Source organism: Tetrao urogallus (assembly GCF_951394365.1).
Source record: "Tetrao urogallus genome assembly, chromosome: 25".
Lineage (NCBI taxonomy): Eukaryota > Metazoa > Chordata > Aves > Galliformes > Phasianidae > Tetrao > Tetrao urogallus.
The window spans coordinates 5,155,544-5,171,268 of record NC_136838.1 but is presented as its reverse complement, the minus strand read 5'-3'; the positions used below and the strand labels follow the sequence as shown (position 1 = coordinate 5,171,268).

At 38.6% G+C, this 15,725-nt stretch overlaps 1 protein-coding gene across 5 annotated transcripts in view; it reads left to right on the top strand.

The window, feature by feature from the left end:
* Positions 1–15,725, top strand: part of KDM4B (lysine demethylase 4B) — a gene marked incomplete at both ends in the record, with an annotated part of 73,062 nt that overhangs the window by 19,342 nt on the left and 37,995 nt on the right. For all 5 annotated transcript variants that reach the window (XM_079546664.1, XM_079546663.1, XM_079546662.1 and 2 more), the window contains 3 exons: positions 3,380–3,429; positions 6,206–6,309; positions 10,260–10,397. In XM_079546664.1, coding sequence (XP_079402790.1) covers positions 3,380–3,429; positions 6,206–6,309; positions 10,260–10,397 — 292 coding nt within the window. The remainder of the gene's footprint in view (positions 1–3,379; positions 3,430–6,205; positions 6,310–10,259; positions 10,398–15,725) is intronic.

Here is a 15,725-nt window from a genome sequence, read left to right as displayed (position 1 = left end):
TTTATGCTGCCACTATCAATTCTCTTTAATTTTATGACTGTTTGGGATGACAGAAAATTCTTGCTTCATCTTTGCTGTGGTTATAAAGATGTGTCTACTGTAGGCTGAAGAAAAGGTAGGTCTGCAGCGTTCTTCATTCAGTTCCACCTGGGCACATGGATGTCAGAAAACTGCTTCTGTCAACTGAGATGAAGCGTCGGGTAGTTGTCAGTCTGATATTGTCGAGTTGAGATTTTTGCAGGATATTACAGTCTATTTTTGGCCAACTGATGCAGAACTCAAAGTGGCGTTTTTCTTGTATTTATGTACTTTTCCTGCTCTTTCCATGACTTTGTGGAGTGCCTTTATACTACAGCCTTAATGGGACAGAGAAGGGAAGCAGTTTTACGTGTGATTTTTCTTTTTCCTTCAAGTTTTTGATGGGGTAGCTTTTGGTTTTGGTTTTTTGTCAAGAGGTAACTTCTCTTAGTATGGGTCTGGGGTACTGAAGGAAAAAGAACACTCCTACTTGCTGAAAAAATCTTGAAGTTTCCTGAATGATGCCTGTAGAAAACGAAGTCGTTGGATATAGTGAAGCATAGTCCTCCCAGCTCTCTGGAATTAAAATCCTTTATTGATCTAAGTCCCAGCCTGTGGGTGCAGGAGGGTCAGTAACAAAAGGTATTGAATGTCATTGCTTCATCGGTTCCTTCTGTGGAGTACTTTGTCCCTAATAAGTGTCTGGCCACATTTTGTAGTAAGAACACAAGATGCTGCCATGAGACACAAGAGCCACCCGTTCATGTGTGCTTGCATGCTCAATTACAGTGCTCCTTTGATTGCAGCAGTTTATGATCTTTCCATGTCACCTCCATTGTTATTCCTCCTTGTAATCAGTCACTTTATGTCTTGATCGCATAAAGCTCGCTTGCTCGACCTGCGCAGAGCTTGCAGAAGGCTTCTGTTTCTATTCCTGGTTTTAAGTAGCAGTCCGAATTCTCTCTCTATTGCTTATCTTTATGTAAATCAGTCGGATCCGTGAGTGTAACTTAAAATAGAATTTTACTTACTCCTAATTAATTCACTTCTGCAGTTAACTTTGTGAATTCCTAAGAATAAATTTACAAGAAAGTGTAGACCCTGCTTCCTAAAAGACTTGGTCCAAACAAAAAAAAGTTAATTTATAAATGTGGAGTCAGCTATTCCCAAGAGGCTGTTCTGTGGTAGGGTGTTCTGATCTGCATATTATTACATATACTCCATTTTTAAAAGCTGGAAATTCCTCCTCTCTCACTGGTTCCTATCTAAGCAAGTCCTTTTTCTCTGACTCTCAATGGACTATTCTCCAAAGCTCAGCTTGGCTTTTTGCAGTCTGCAGTTGCAGATAACACAGTAACCATGTTCCAATATATTAGACTTTTAACATCCTCAAGATTCAATTAATCTTATCTTTACAACTCCCAATTACAGACACTAATTAAGTGAAGGTTGCATTGTGGACGGGGGATATTACATTAATCAGCAGCAGCCTTGTAGCCATAAATTAGTTCTTTCCCAATCCTTCAGCGTTTTTCCCACAAGGACTGGAATGTCTCATTTCCCTGCTTTAAGGGACATTAATCCCACAAAGGAGCTTTGGATCAGGATTAGTTTTATCACGTTTATGTAAGTGATAAATTGTCTTTGTAAAATGAAAGCTCCTAGCTTTGTCCCAGACAAATGAAATTGAATTGTTTGATTATTATACAATTTAAGGCACTGTCAGACTTTGGTCAGAGTATGCTGGGAGCCTGTTGTTGTATTTATTATTTTATAAGATTAGGTACTACATAGTATTTTCCCTTAGATTTTTTTTAAGCCATCAGTTTAAATCGGCTTAATGTCTAAATCTTGGGGCATCCTATGTAGGATTTCTTTCCATTGTTATCCTTTCTAACCTGCAAGGATCAGATAAGGTAAATTTTGTTAATGTGAAAAAGCAATTTGGGATATGACTTCTATCTGTTTTTCCTTACATTGTAGATAAACTTTTGACTAAAAAATTGAGAAGCTGAATGAGAAGACTGGCAGCAAGTCCTCTAAACCCATTGTTTTTTCAGAGATCCTATTGGAAGAACAACAATACTCTTTACGTGTTGTTGAGATCAGGCAGTTACTTGCTTATGCTGGCCTATTTTGTGACAATTTTATTGAAGATAACAAAAATAATTCATTTTTTTATTATTCACATTGTACAAAAGTTATAGTTGGTAATAAATACATCTTTTTCAAAACTCTTGTTATGAAAAAAGGTATGACAGCCACATTTAATTATGTGTAATGTATGTATGTAAACAACAATTTTAAAAATTCTATTGGCATTATTATTTGTGCAGTCTGTTTAAAGATGTTTGGGTGTATATGGTGTTCAGTCACATTGTGACCTGAGTGAAGCATAAAATCTTAAGCAGTTGATTTTTCCTTCTGTGAATACCTAGGCAATGTAACTTCAAAGAGTAAAGTAACTAAGATCTTCTGGAGGGAGATCTCAGGAGAATATCTCAATTAGTAATGTGTGACTTTAGGCAGTTGATTGTTTTTCCTGAATTGTATTCAGTACTTTGCACCAGCACGAAACAAACAGAGGAACCTCATCTCAGTGACATTCTTTTGTACACTTTTTACTCCTGATCGCAGAAAACTGTCTTTTAAAAATGTAGAAACAGTTCCCTGCATTCTTTCATGTACTGTTCCTTTGAAGACCCCACTTCTTCCATTCACCTCTTCTAGAAAATTACCTAACAGTTTAATTCTGTTTGTTTCAAATCAGTCAACGCAATCCTGCCAATGCAAAGATCAGCTGCTTTGACTGTTATGAAAAGTATTTACTTTTTGAAGAAAGCCAAAAAAGATTTGCACACTTGTCTTTGAAAAAATATTTATCCTCACTCCCTGTAGATGTCAGTGCACACGGATCCTCCCTCACACTTTTTCAGCCCATCTGAAATTTCTTGTCTTTGTCTTTAGCACAGCCTTGTGAATTTCTTTTGCACGCATCCTTCCTGCAGAAAACAAGACTGCTGTTTCCTATGCTGACTGATTCCTGTTGCGCTGTCAGTTTGTCACCTCTGCTCTGCTTACACCTTATGAAGCTTGAGATGGTGCTTTTTAAAAAGTAGCAGGAAAGCCTCACGTGTTGTGTAACACATTTAAGGGCTTTTCTGAGATAGTGACTTTCATCCTCCTTTTGTACTGACGTGTTACCGATGCCTTCCAGACTTCTAAATTTTTGTTTACGTTTGGAGACATTATTGTAAGAGTGTTGTGCTAAAAGTTATTACTACCTTTGTTTTTAGTTTTTTTCACTGCTTTTACATTGTGGTGTGATTATTTTTTTTCTTCTCTGTTAACTTTGTCCTAGGTATGCCATACCTCCAGAACATGGCAAGAGATTGGAACGCTTGGCAAAAGGTAAGCTTGGCTTCTTCCTGTGTTAATGCTGTTTGGAAAAATACATAGGTATGTGCTTAGTGAAAACCAAAGCATTCCAGAAGAGAGTTCAACTCTTAATTTTAAAATGGATTTGTAAAGAATTTTAAGATTTATAAAGAATTTATTTTGAACTGACTGCTGTAACTTACTCTTGAAAGAGCTGCTTGATGAACCTACATTGGTATAATAAAGCCTTGAGTCAGAAACCTTGTCAGAAGTGCTGTGCACAGTTCTTCATAGTGCAACTGTTTTCTCAAAATCTGTCTTCTGACACACCATGGCCCTAACCAAAACTGGTGGCAAAAGCTTGATTTTTTTCAAAGCATTGAGACCATGCATGGGAAATAGAGTTCATCATGCATCTCTGTAGGAGGTTTGTGGCAGTGTGGTGAGAACTCTGTTGCTCCAGTTTTGTGGTGTGCAGTCTGTGAAGTATTGGTGGTGATTCCATCCCATACCCCCACTGCTGGGAAAAGGTGTGCTAAAAACCATTATGTCTTCCTGTGTTATAAATGTTATTTATATAGTACTGGTAGATTACTTCAAATATTATTCAAGCAAATTCAACAACAGCACTAATGGAGAACAGCTAGTGGAGTTCTTGCCTCCCTCTATGACGACATACAGTGTTGTTGGTGGCATTCCTTTCCAGTGCCATCCTCCATCATCATTTCAACACAATAAAGTCCAACTCAAAGAGCACGGCTAGCTTGGGCTGTTGTAATTTTTGACCTTGCAAGTGCCAGCCTCAGCTGCCCAAAGCCATATGTGCACTTCTTGCCTAAGTACCTGCCAAGGTCATTCTGCAAGCAGCAAGCATGGACATCAGCATTCTGTCTTTGTCGCTTCTGGTTTCCAATTGGTAATGGTGGCGTGGTGGCAACTTCAGGAAAGATGACTGACTGTAGAAATATATATGTATTTATTTGTTGATGTTTTATTTGTGCTTTGTTGTTGTTTTTGTATATTTGCAAATGTTCTAAGCGCTGCCCAGCCAAACAAAAAAAAAGTCAGTGTTTCAGGATAATTAAGTCAAAATCTACATATTCCATCCTCAGTGAGGTGTACTCTGAATGATTTAAGACTGTTGTTGAAGTTAATGCGACAAAAGCAGTGCTGTGGTATGAGAGGCAGGGAGATCTGGAAGGCTGTATTCTGATGCAAAGGAGTAATAATAAAAAAGTAGGTTTTCTTAGTTGGCATTTCTTGCTAACAGTCTGACGTTCTGGTGATTGTTTTATACTTGTGGAAAAAAGAATAAAATTTTGAAGCACAGCAGTGGTTGACAGTGTGTAAACCAGACACGTTATCCGTGATCTCATCTTTATTTTGAGCTGCTTGTTTTATTTTGCTTAGTACCTTTTGGAAGTTGGGATGAATAATGTCTAAAAACTATGATGAAGCAGCGTTACTGCTTGGGCATCCTCCCCGTCCTATGCATCAGCAGACTGTACTATGAAGATGTTCTCTCTGGAAAGACGAGCATGCAATTAATATAGAAAATGAATAGCTGAGCTGTAAATGGGCTCGCTGAGAGAGTTGTGGAGTCCATGGAGAGAATGTTAATGTGTTGCTGTGTTATTGGTGCTAATCACTTAAAATGTGCTTATTTATTAGTAGCTTTAATGAGAGCCACATAAACTGTGCATTAAAAAAAGGAACTGCAGAGAAGGACAACAAACCAGGCAGCAGACAGTCATCACTTTAATGTAAATGCTTTTAGTGCAAAAATATAGGAAAACCTGGAATCTGGCAATTCTTTTCACTTTCTGAAACCCCTTCCATTATGTCCCATCGATTAGTTTTGTATCCTGAGCTTGCTTGCTTTTTAAATTCTTTCTTTCTCAAAATGACATTGGTTCTTAATCCCATAAACACCATTTGTTAATTGAATCACCTGCTTGGAGTGTAACACATGGTCGCGAACACTGTGTTCTTACAGTCTAGCTGATGCTTTTGGGAAGGAAGTGTTGACATCAAGAGGTTTGGTTTTTACCCCAATGTTAATGTTTTTAATTATTTGTGGTTTGTTTTGACTCGGTGCGAATCTTGTAGCTATAGTCAAACTTGCACTTTGTACTGCTGAGATGCTGAATTAAATCGCAGTGTCTCTATATCTGACCTCTGTGGCCAATGAATGAGCATCCCTTCTACTTCACTGTAGTGGTTATGTTTTGTTTTGTTTCTTTCTTTTTGACTCAATATTAACATCTGCATGCTTATTTCTTTCTTTTCTTTAGGCTGGTATGTAGGGCAGATCGTTCTGGAATCGTATGATAACAGTTGTGTTACTTTCCCAGGAATAATATAGCTGCCCTTCAGAGAAGGTATAAAAAGGACTATGGAGTAGATGGTGCATGCTTGTCAATTTTTCCTTGTCTATATTAAGAAAAAGGTTTGTTCAGACTCTAGCCAAAACTGGAGACAGCTAGGTTCAGTTTCTTAATTTGCTAGGGATTTACTGAGATTTTGGCCAAGTTGCGTATTCTCAGATACGATAGATTAGATGCTGACTCTCATTGTGAATGGAATTAACACTTATGTGCCTCAACATTCAAGTCTTTTTCACAAAATTTATGTGGCATTTGAAACAATGAGGCATGTGCTAATTACTGACATCTTTAGCAGTATGCCTGTTGCTTTGATCTACGTAAAATATTTAGGCAGGTTTTCATTTTGTCACCTTGTCACTGATTAAATAATGACTTGATATAATATTCCTGAAGTGATAGTCCTCTTTGTAATGTCTCTACAGGATTTTTTCCTGGAAGCTCTCAGGGATGTGATGCTTTCCTCCGTCACAAGATGACCCTCATTTCACCCTCAATCTTGAAGAAGTACGGCATTCCTTTTGACCGGGTATGTACAAAAGAGGCTTTGAGGAAAGTAAAGTTGTAAAGTAAAGCTGGCAAGTTGCTGTGATGCACAAACTATGACACCCCTCTTCTAAGGCAGCAGTTCTCTGCAGCTGGTCAGGAGCAGTTTGATGCATGTCCTATGGCTTGTCAATAGGCAGCATAACTCTCAGGTAGCTGTTCAACACAGTCTTAAGTTTTTTTTTTTTTCTGGATCTCTTGTGAACCAAAAACTGGAGTTACACATGCAGGTTCTCTGTTGTGAAAGCATTCTATCTACACAGAGCCAGTAAGGATCTGTCTGTTTCTTAAGTCCTCTTATTTGAAATGAGGGGCCATGTTTATTTGGTATGATCATTTTAATGTGCTTATCCTCAAAGGCTTTGGGCAAGAAGTAAATCTCCTCAGTCAAGCATGGATTTTATGCAGATTCAATCAAGCGGTTACTGCTTCTGTATGTTGCCAGCATACAAAGCTCATTGTCCTGCCAGAATGGTTAAGGACACTGTTTGTGGGCATGATACTGTCAGGGTGCAGAAAAAGGAATTGAGTTGGAGGCACTGCAGCTCTAACTCCAGTGGAAGTGTCAAAGAGTACTTGATTTAAACTGATTTCATCCTTCCTCATTTCTCTGGCATCATCAGCTCAAGACATCTTGGCCTTTTTTTTTTTTTTTTTTTTTCCCCCCTAAGTAAGAACTCTTAAGCAAGGTTTTGCTAGAGTTAGTCCACCAGCATAGCACCTATTTGATGGTCCTAGTGATTCTTTGAGAAGTACAAGTTCTGCACTCTTTTATAGCATAAAAACTATGAATTCATTCTATTTACTGCTCCAGAGACTGTTTCATTTTTCCTAGTGGAAGGCTGTGATGAATGAAATTTGAAGTGTGACTGTCTGGTTTGTTGGATGAGCTCACTGTGCAGCAGAGACTTGCAGAAAGCCATGTGTGGTGCTTTGTGGTTCAATATTAGTGGCCACATTTTGCCTGGTTTGCACATGATAGTTGATATCAACTTGTTCTTAGGGATCAACAAGCTATTTTTTCTTGTAATTCTGTCTGTTAAACCTGAAGTCCAAATGTGAAAACATGGTTATCTGCTATACGTGGTTGAAAATAATCTGACTTTGGGATCTGATTTTTTTTTTTTTTTTTTTTTTTTTTTTTTTTTTTTGGTAGGAATTTTAACTTTACAAATTTGAGGAAAGTAGATGAGTAGATTGGAATATGGGTAGCATACATGGGTGCTCCTGTGGAAAGGACTTGATAGAGGAGGCTGGGCATAACCTACAAAGGGATTGCTGCTTGCTTACATATAGATCACTGCTTATCTAAAGATGCTGAAAATAATAATAAAAAATCCCAATCTAGCTCACTAGATATTGTAAGTGAAGCTTGTTGTGCAGCCCCTTGTTGGTATCCCATCCTTCTATGAAATGGAAAAGAATAGGAAATGGAAATTAATTTCTACCTCTTCAGTGCCCAAACATGCTGCTTGAATGGTTGTGGGAAGTCAGAATGTGAAGGAAATTCTTGTGAGTGTTTGAATGCTGTAGGTGGGCATATTTTTCTCTGATGAGACGATTTATGTTTGCTTTTCCATGTACCTGGAAAGTGGCACTGATTAGTAATTACATATACTGAGTAATTTCTGATCAAAACCAAGCAAGAGGAGCAAAAGAGTTTGTAATAGAGGAAAGCTTTTCTATCGAGCTTATCCCAAGTCAGCTTTACTGAGCTGTTTGGTGATGGGCATGGGATATGAAGTACTTTGATATGGAAGGACTTTCTAATTTGTTGCCTGGTAAAAAGTCTTTTTCCAGTTAGGTAGGCTTCCCACTGTGAATCTTGTGATTTGGGGAGGGAAGGTGTGTAGGTTCATCTCTGGTGCCTCCTTCATACTGAGTATTAAAATGTGTGCTACCTTAATGATAAGAAACTTATTTTGTGTATAGATTTTTTGTTTGTTTCCTTTGTATGTGTTTGGCTTCTGTGTTTTTTGTTGGGATTTTTTTTTTCACCCAAAAAATGGAGGCCAGTGCATGCGAAGAACAATATTGCTGTCAAAACCAAACTTTTTTAAACAAGGGGTATTGTTAACATCTCACGTAAAGAAATATAATTCCTAATCCTGTTTTACAGAATGTGGGGCACAAATGTGTTTTTTTTTGTGTATGTGTTTACATATTCTCTATTTTCTATGGCACTCACTGGAAGGACGTTTTTAAATGTGAAGAGGAGGAGGAGGAGGAGATCTCTTTAGTCAGAGCAGTCTGTGTCTGAATAACTCCTATCCTGAAAAGTAGGTTTTGAAGGAGGATTGCTATTGTTCAGGAACAGGGAATGTGTGCCACTTTTCTGTAGAAATAGAGATAGGATCCCTTCATCTACATTTCTGGCAGGTTTCAATGAAGTGAATAAGTGCGCATTTATAAATCTCTATAATGGTATTTACTTCTCGAAATAAAAAAGCAGATCAATACTGGGGCTTTTTAATAATTAAAAATGTGTATTTCTATAATCTCCTATTGATTTCTCCACTTATTCTGCAAGAGCTTGCATAAGTCAGTAAATTTAGGCCTTTCTCCATGAGTGGCAGTTTGTGCTGGCTTTTCTTCAATAGTTATTACTTTTCTGCATGGCCTATCCATCATCTCGAGTGCTTTCTAATTTATTGTAGGGATAATGTTGACAGCAGTGACATGGAGGACATATGCTGTGGGCTTGAAATGAAGACACCAGGATGTAGATGTTGTGACAGAAACATAATCTTTCCGTTTTCTGAAGTTAGCAATCTACTGCTGTGCAGTGATATATGGAGGGATGGGAGGGGACGCGCTGCGCGGCTGCAGGCCGTGCTTCAGCACCCCTCATCTGGAAGCCTTTGTGCTATCAAATCTTGCATTTATTTTCTCGTTTTGTTCTCTGCTGATGTTCATAGTATGAACAAGGTTGGGCTCAGTCTAGTGGGCCAGTGGTTTAATTCCTGATAACATTTTCTGTTTGGTTCTACTCCTGTGTTTATATGTGAAAGTTCTTTGAAGGCTCAGTAGGCTCCAGACTGCTGAGTTGTGGTTAGTGTCAGTGGGAAATAACCCAGATGTGTTACAAAAGCTTTGTCAGCACTTCCGGTTTAGAAAGACAGGCAAAGGTCAAATTTTGCCGTATTTCTGATCTGTTAAAGGGAGGAGATAGTACCCTATGCTTTGGGAAGCCACCAGGATGAGCTGGTTACGCTGCTACCAGTTGTTCTTGTGTTGCTTAACAGGGACATTCTTTTCACAACGTTTTCTCTTTGTAGGTTTTTAAAAGGTGATTTTCTAGAAGTACTGGGAATCGTTCAGCCTCTGATTACAGCTGTAATCTTCAGTTTTCAATCCTTTTTACTTACTTTCATCTTAATTTTACTCAGGTGGACAAATAGCAGGCTAAGATTTTTTAGGTTGTTTGACTTGCAAGTGAACAAATGAGAATGATAACCATGTAAGTGAGGAAATAAATACAGGAAAAGTTATCATGTATTTCAGTAGGACACTGCAGCACAGAGCACATGTGTAGGTGGGAAATGCAGTCTGTTTGGCCCCACTAGCATGGTGTGGGAGAGTAGGTATGAACTTAACAAGGGATGAAGTGACAGCAAGCAAAAGATTTGTGCATCTTTTGGAATGCTGCAGCTTGTGACCCTTTTCATAACTGGGGCCTTTATCTCAAGAGTTAAGATATTATAGCAGCTTCTGTCCTTTGTACTGTTTTCTTTTGTCCTTTGTCTGTTTTCACTAGTAGAACTACTTCAGTATTTCTACAGTTAAGAAGAAATCGCTATAGGTATAGCCGAGAACTGGCCGTGACTGTTCTGCCTTCTTGCTGAGAGAGATTTAACAAGGAGGATATAACTGTCTTCAAAGTGCTTTTTCTGCTCATCTGATGTAGGTTGTCCTTTTATTTCTGTTTTTCAGATCACCCAGGAAGCTGGAGAGTTTATGATTACATTTCCTTATGGTTACCATGCTGGCTTCAATCATGGCTTCAACTGTGCTGAGTCAACCAACTTTGCCACATTGCGTTGGATTGACTACGGAAAAATGGCAACCCAAGTAGGTATCTGTTTGGCTGGGGGGTTACTTAAAACCACGAGCTCATAAACTAATGATTGGTGGGGAACTTCTCCCTTTGAACAAACTGAAAATGTCCTTGTTTTGAAAATGTACTTTCATTGATCCATGTTATTGTTTTATTCCTGTTGATAATTCATGTCATTTTGAGGGCAAACGTGTCTTTCTTGAATGCCTTTCTTGAATGCTGAATGTACATACGCCTTGTGGAGAGGTGGTTTTGAAGCTAGAAGGTTTGGATTGGTTTTCTGAAGCATTAAAACTGCATTTCAGGGTGGATAAGGTAACTGATGTAACTGAATACAGTTCCTAGGGTATACACCTTGCAGGAGAAAGGATAAATTAGAGGCATCTTAAACTTTCATAGGAGTATACTAATAACCATTTTTAAATGGTTATTTAAAAACCATTTAACATTTTTATATTTCCTTAAAAAATGCACAGTACAAAAGGTCTCAATGATGTCTGAAGAGGAGAATCATGGTGGAATGACTCCATGTGGCTATTTCATCAGGGCAAATTTCTTGTTTGAATTACTTTTGACAGTTCTGAAGGCAGTGACAGTTTTCCATGACAGCATGCCTACTATGTTCTCTAGTTTTTTTTACTAGTAGCGATGGGCCTATATTTCAAACAGATTAATGTGATTGGCTTTTTATTTTTATTCATTTATTTTTTTTTAAGTCTGCTTTAAATGGGTTTGTTTTGATGTATTGATGTTTTTGATACATTAGATGTGGTGCAGTGAGGTATGACTGCTTCATGAGTTTTTAAATTGGGGATCAGTTTTGAGAATCTTTGGGAAATTATAACCTTGGGTAGGAACTTAAAATCACCACAGACGCTCCTTTCCAGAAAGGCAGTCTTAGTTTTCATTCTACAATAACATTTATATCATCTTCTGCACTTATTTTTCTTCCATCAACTCAGTTTGACTCCACAACTTTTATAATACATCTTTTGTTCTGGGCAAGCACAACTTTGCTGAAGATGCACTGCAAGTACCTCGGTGCCTCATCCTGTGAAACAATGTAATGCTGCCCTGTTTTCCTTTACTAGGGTTTATATTCTAGAAACAGTAGATGATTACTGAATGTAGTCTTTGCTTTGGGATCCTACGGTTGTTGACTGTGCTTTCTTGATACCTCCATCTTCTTGCTGTAATGTCTTCAGCCACGATTGACCTAAGCTGAAGCTATCTGTGCAGAATTATATTTAGAATGCTGCGTGTTAATCACTGTGAGTGGTTGCTTTGTGACTAATGCCATGCACTGCTTTCTGCTTCTAGACGCTAGTGCTGTTTCTGGCACTGCAGACAGTAAGGAATCTGCTAGAATTGTGGGAGGAAAAAAAACAGTGCTGTTTCCTCCTAGTTTTCCTTTTTTGTAAGTAAGCATAATTAACCCAACTAGGAAAGGAAGATGGTTGTTACGCCCATAGGAGCCTTTTTTTTTTTTTGAAGCTTTCCCCTTTTTGTATTTATGTCCTGCCTCAGCAACTGCCGACAGGCAGTCCTTGACTATAAAATGTCACAGCACTTAGTGTCTGAGAAGCTCATCATAAAGAAAGTAGCTTCAGCCCTTTTGGTGACTGAAAGGTGAAGTGTCTGTCTTTGTTCTTTTTAGTAATATTCAGCCCATAGTTTCATGGAGTCCACTGTTAACAAAGAAATGCGGCATCTGAACTCCCTCCTTTTCTAAAATAAACACGTAGATTTTATTTCATTTCTGAAACTACGGTAGTTTAAAAGCATTTTCTGTTATGCATGCTATTGTTTGTGCTGTGAAGTATAAAATATGCATAATCACTGTGCCAGGCAGGTAAAACCTCTGAATTGCTAGCAATGGCAGCCAAAACGATTCTCATAACAGAAAAATCCTCATTCTGAAAAGTCATGCATTTATCTTCTCTGTCCCTTACATGTGTTCAGGTATGTGAATCCGTAGTTGGTGTTTGTAATCTTTCCATCAAGGTGTTAGACTGGGCCATGTGGAGTAGCTGTAGACTCTAAGGCCATGTAGAGCGTGAAGAGGGAATCATACATTTGAATTTGTTAAGGAGCTACAGGGTTGGTAAGAAAAAACTAGACCTGTAAGAGGCCTCAAATCTGGTTTGGGAAGAAAAAAAAAAAAAAAAATTTTGCTGTGGCCTTGAATTCCAGGTTTGTCTGTAGCAAATGGTCATGGTTATACACCCCTGAAAATGGGGTTTATCATGGAAATTCGACAGACCTTTAACTACAATAGTGCCAGCAGGCACCACTCTTAATATCGAAAGCAATTTTGGGTTCAGCCATGTGTTTGCAAACAAGTGACATTTGGGAAGTGCAGTTTTAGATTGAGCCTCCATGCTTACATTGTTAAGCAGCGTAGCGTGAAATTACTGAACAAGCAGCATAGAGAGCTCTGAGCAAATCTAGAGAGAGAAAGTTGAAGTGTGGAAGGAGATGCCCAATTTATTTCCATTGCACTTGCTGACACTTGTCTATTCATACATTTCCATTTCATATTACCTAAACCACACACTGCATATGTGTTAATTAACCCTTTGATACTTTACTGTCGGGCTGCAGATGAGGTATGAATGCTTTTGCACTGAAAGGGCTAAAGGTTTATTTAAATCCTATTTTAAGTTAAACAGAGACTTTAATGAAACATCAGCTGATTCTGTACACCTGATCTGCCTGCACATTTAAGGAAAAAATTTGTGAAGAGAGGCATCCTGGAGTGTGAGATGTTTGTTTGTTTGTTTGTTTAACTATTGCAGGTTTCCTAAATCTTGAAAATGACTGTATGATGTCTGTGCTGTCAGGCTCAATTAGATTACATTTGCCTACATCCAAACAGGTGTTTCTCATCTGCTTATTTTTAAAGTTCTTGGAAACTCTTGACTGGGCAGTACTCTATCTGTAGTGTTACTGCACTGAAACCAGTTGGGTGTAAAATGATTCTTCTTTTTCCCTTGTCCTGCCAGAACTCGTGAGATTGGTGACAAGGTAAGGTTCAAAATTAGCCAATTGTAATGTTCTCCTGGACTTTGTCCTTGGTATTAAATTTGAATTCTGTTGTTCTCAGAGTTATGAGTAGAATGATATATATCAGTGGCATAGAGCAAGAGAAAACTCATGTAGGAAAGTAATGGCTTACCTTTGAGAAACATAGGCAGAACCATGCTTATTGCCTGCCAGATTGTTGAAATGTTCCACTAACTATAGTGGAACCTGGCTTGGCTGTAAAAATATATGATAATTAGTGAAGTTTAAAGATCATATCCCATTTATTGCTAATGTAAATGTCTCCCATTAGTCCTTAAGGAGCTGTGTGTTGCAGCTTTCCAGTTGAGGTGACCTAAGACCAGCCAGTTTACCTATTTTATTTAATCTGTGGCTGAATAGCACATCTGTCAGCTGCTTGTCTATGGGTGGGAGAGAGATCTTCAATTAATCTTGTGGTTCCCGTAGGTCATTCTGGAGTGTAGTCACTGGATTTTTGCAAGTATTTAATGGTAATTCATTTCAGAATTCTTCGCTATGTTAAATGGGAAGATCAAACTCTGGCAAGAAACGCTCTTTAGTAGCTAAATATCAGGAGTTGGCTCTAACTTGCATGCTCTGTACTAGACCTTAACATTACTGATTAAATAATACAGCTGAATAGGGATGGTTTTGTATGCTGTATGTTAATGTTTACCTGCATAAGCAGAGACTTAAAAAGTTACTGAGAAATGCTTTCCTTTGTACTCCATAGTTGGAGCTCTTCAGTCATTTGTTTTTCGTTGATTTTTTGTCATGATTTTTCCTGTTTGATTGTTGAAAAAAGCCTGATTAATGAACGCATGTGAATGATAGTTTCTGTTTCCTGATGTCAGGTTATTTTATTTTTGTTTTGCTACATGAGCCTGCAGTTGCTTTCTGCATTGCTGTTTTGGTTCACTTTGTTTCTCTTGGAAATTCTTGGATGCAACCATCAATAGACCAAGAGGGTGGTCTTAGCTGTGTACTGACTGAACAGGCCTTTCAGTGCTGAGTTGTTTAGTAAAGTGTCTTTCTTGAAGTTGAGGTGATCTTGATATTCAAGAAGACCAATGTAAAATTTCAGGATGTAAAATTTTAGAAGAAATTCAAGTGTACCTCGCAGGTCAATTTTTCTGTTTCTTTTGCAAACTGGACTAAAAGTAAGTGGATGAGAAGGGAACCATTTATTGCACTCTCCTTTATATTAACAGCAGACACTCCTGGGTGATAGCAACTGTGTTACTATGAGTTGACATTTTCATACCTTCATTTTATACTTCAGAGATAGTGCCAGAATTATCTCTCTCAATATGAAATGGGATCATCATTTTTTGTTAATGAAGCAAGAATGCCATCAGAAAAAAAAACACCCTTGCAGGTGGTCAGTATCCCAGTCCTCAGGAAGGATGTCTGCTCCACTTTCTGCCTCATCTGGGTGCACTGCCATGGAAATGGTGCATGTGAGCCACTGTGGTACTTGATTCGGGAGGTAATGATGAACTCTTCAGGACCTGATTGACAACAAAGGGAGTATTTTATACCTCGTGCCAGTAGATGAGAGCAGAAAGGACTTCAGGCAGGTTGGCAGTTCTCTACTCAATGTTTGTCCTCACCCTTATGGAGGTGCTGTCATGGATTTGCTGTAAAAAAAAAAACTAAGCCTATTTGTGCTACTCAGCCTGATTTACACTTAGCTTAATTACAGTATCGAGCATGCTGCTCTTGACTTTTTGAATGCTGCTTGGTAATAACTTTTCTGGCTCATAGTGACTCCAGGACTCTGTGGTGGAAGCTGCCCTGAACCCGTGTGTACTGACACTGCTGGGCTGACACAAGTTCCCATCCTCTCTGCCTCACTAACCCTGTGATTTATAGCGCAGAGGTGTTTGCGTGCTCTGTGGCTGCGAGTAAACAACTCTGTGAAGAATGTGCATCCTGCAGCTCATTTGCTTAGCTTCCCTGCTGCATGGGAGGCCCTGTTAAAGTCTACAAGCCCCAGTCATTCATGTGTCAGAGCTGGGCTTTTGGGGTCATCTGGCTCTAGGGATAATAGTATTGCAAGGTCATCAGAAATGCCTTTTAAAAGCTGCCTTAGCATTGTGCTTTCCTGTGTGGCTTGTGTTACTCCACAGGAATTGCTTCAAGAGGGCCAGAGAGGGGCTTATATAGGAACAGTTTTATGTTCCACCTAAGAATAAATAACTAGATAGCATATTCCATTTAAGAATTGCAGAAACTATGATATTAGAGATCTGAAAGCAGTGTGAAAGTGTGAAGTAGCTGTGAGTTCACATCAC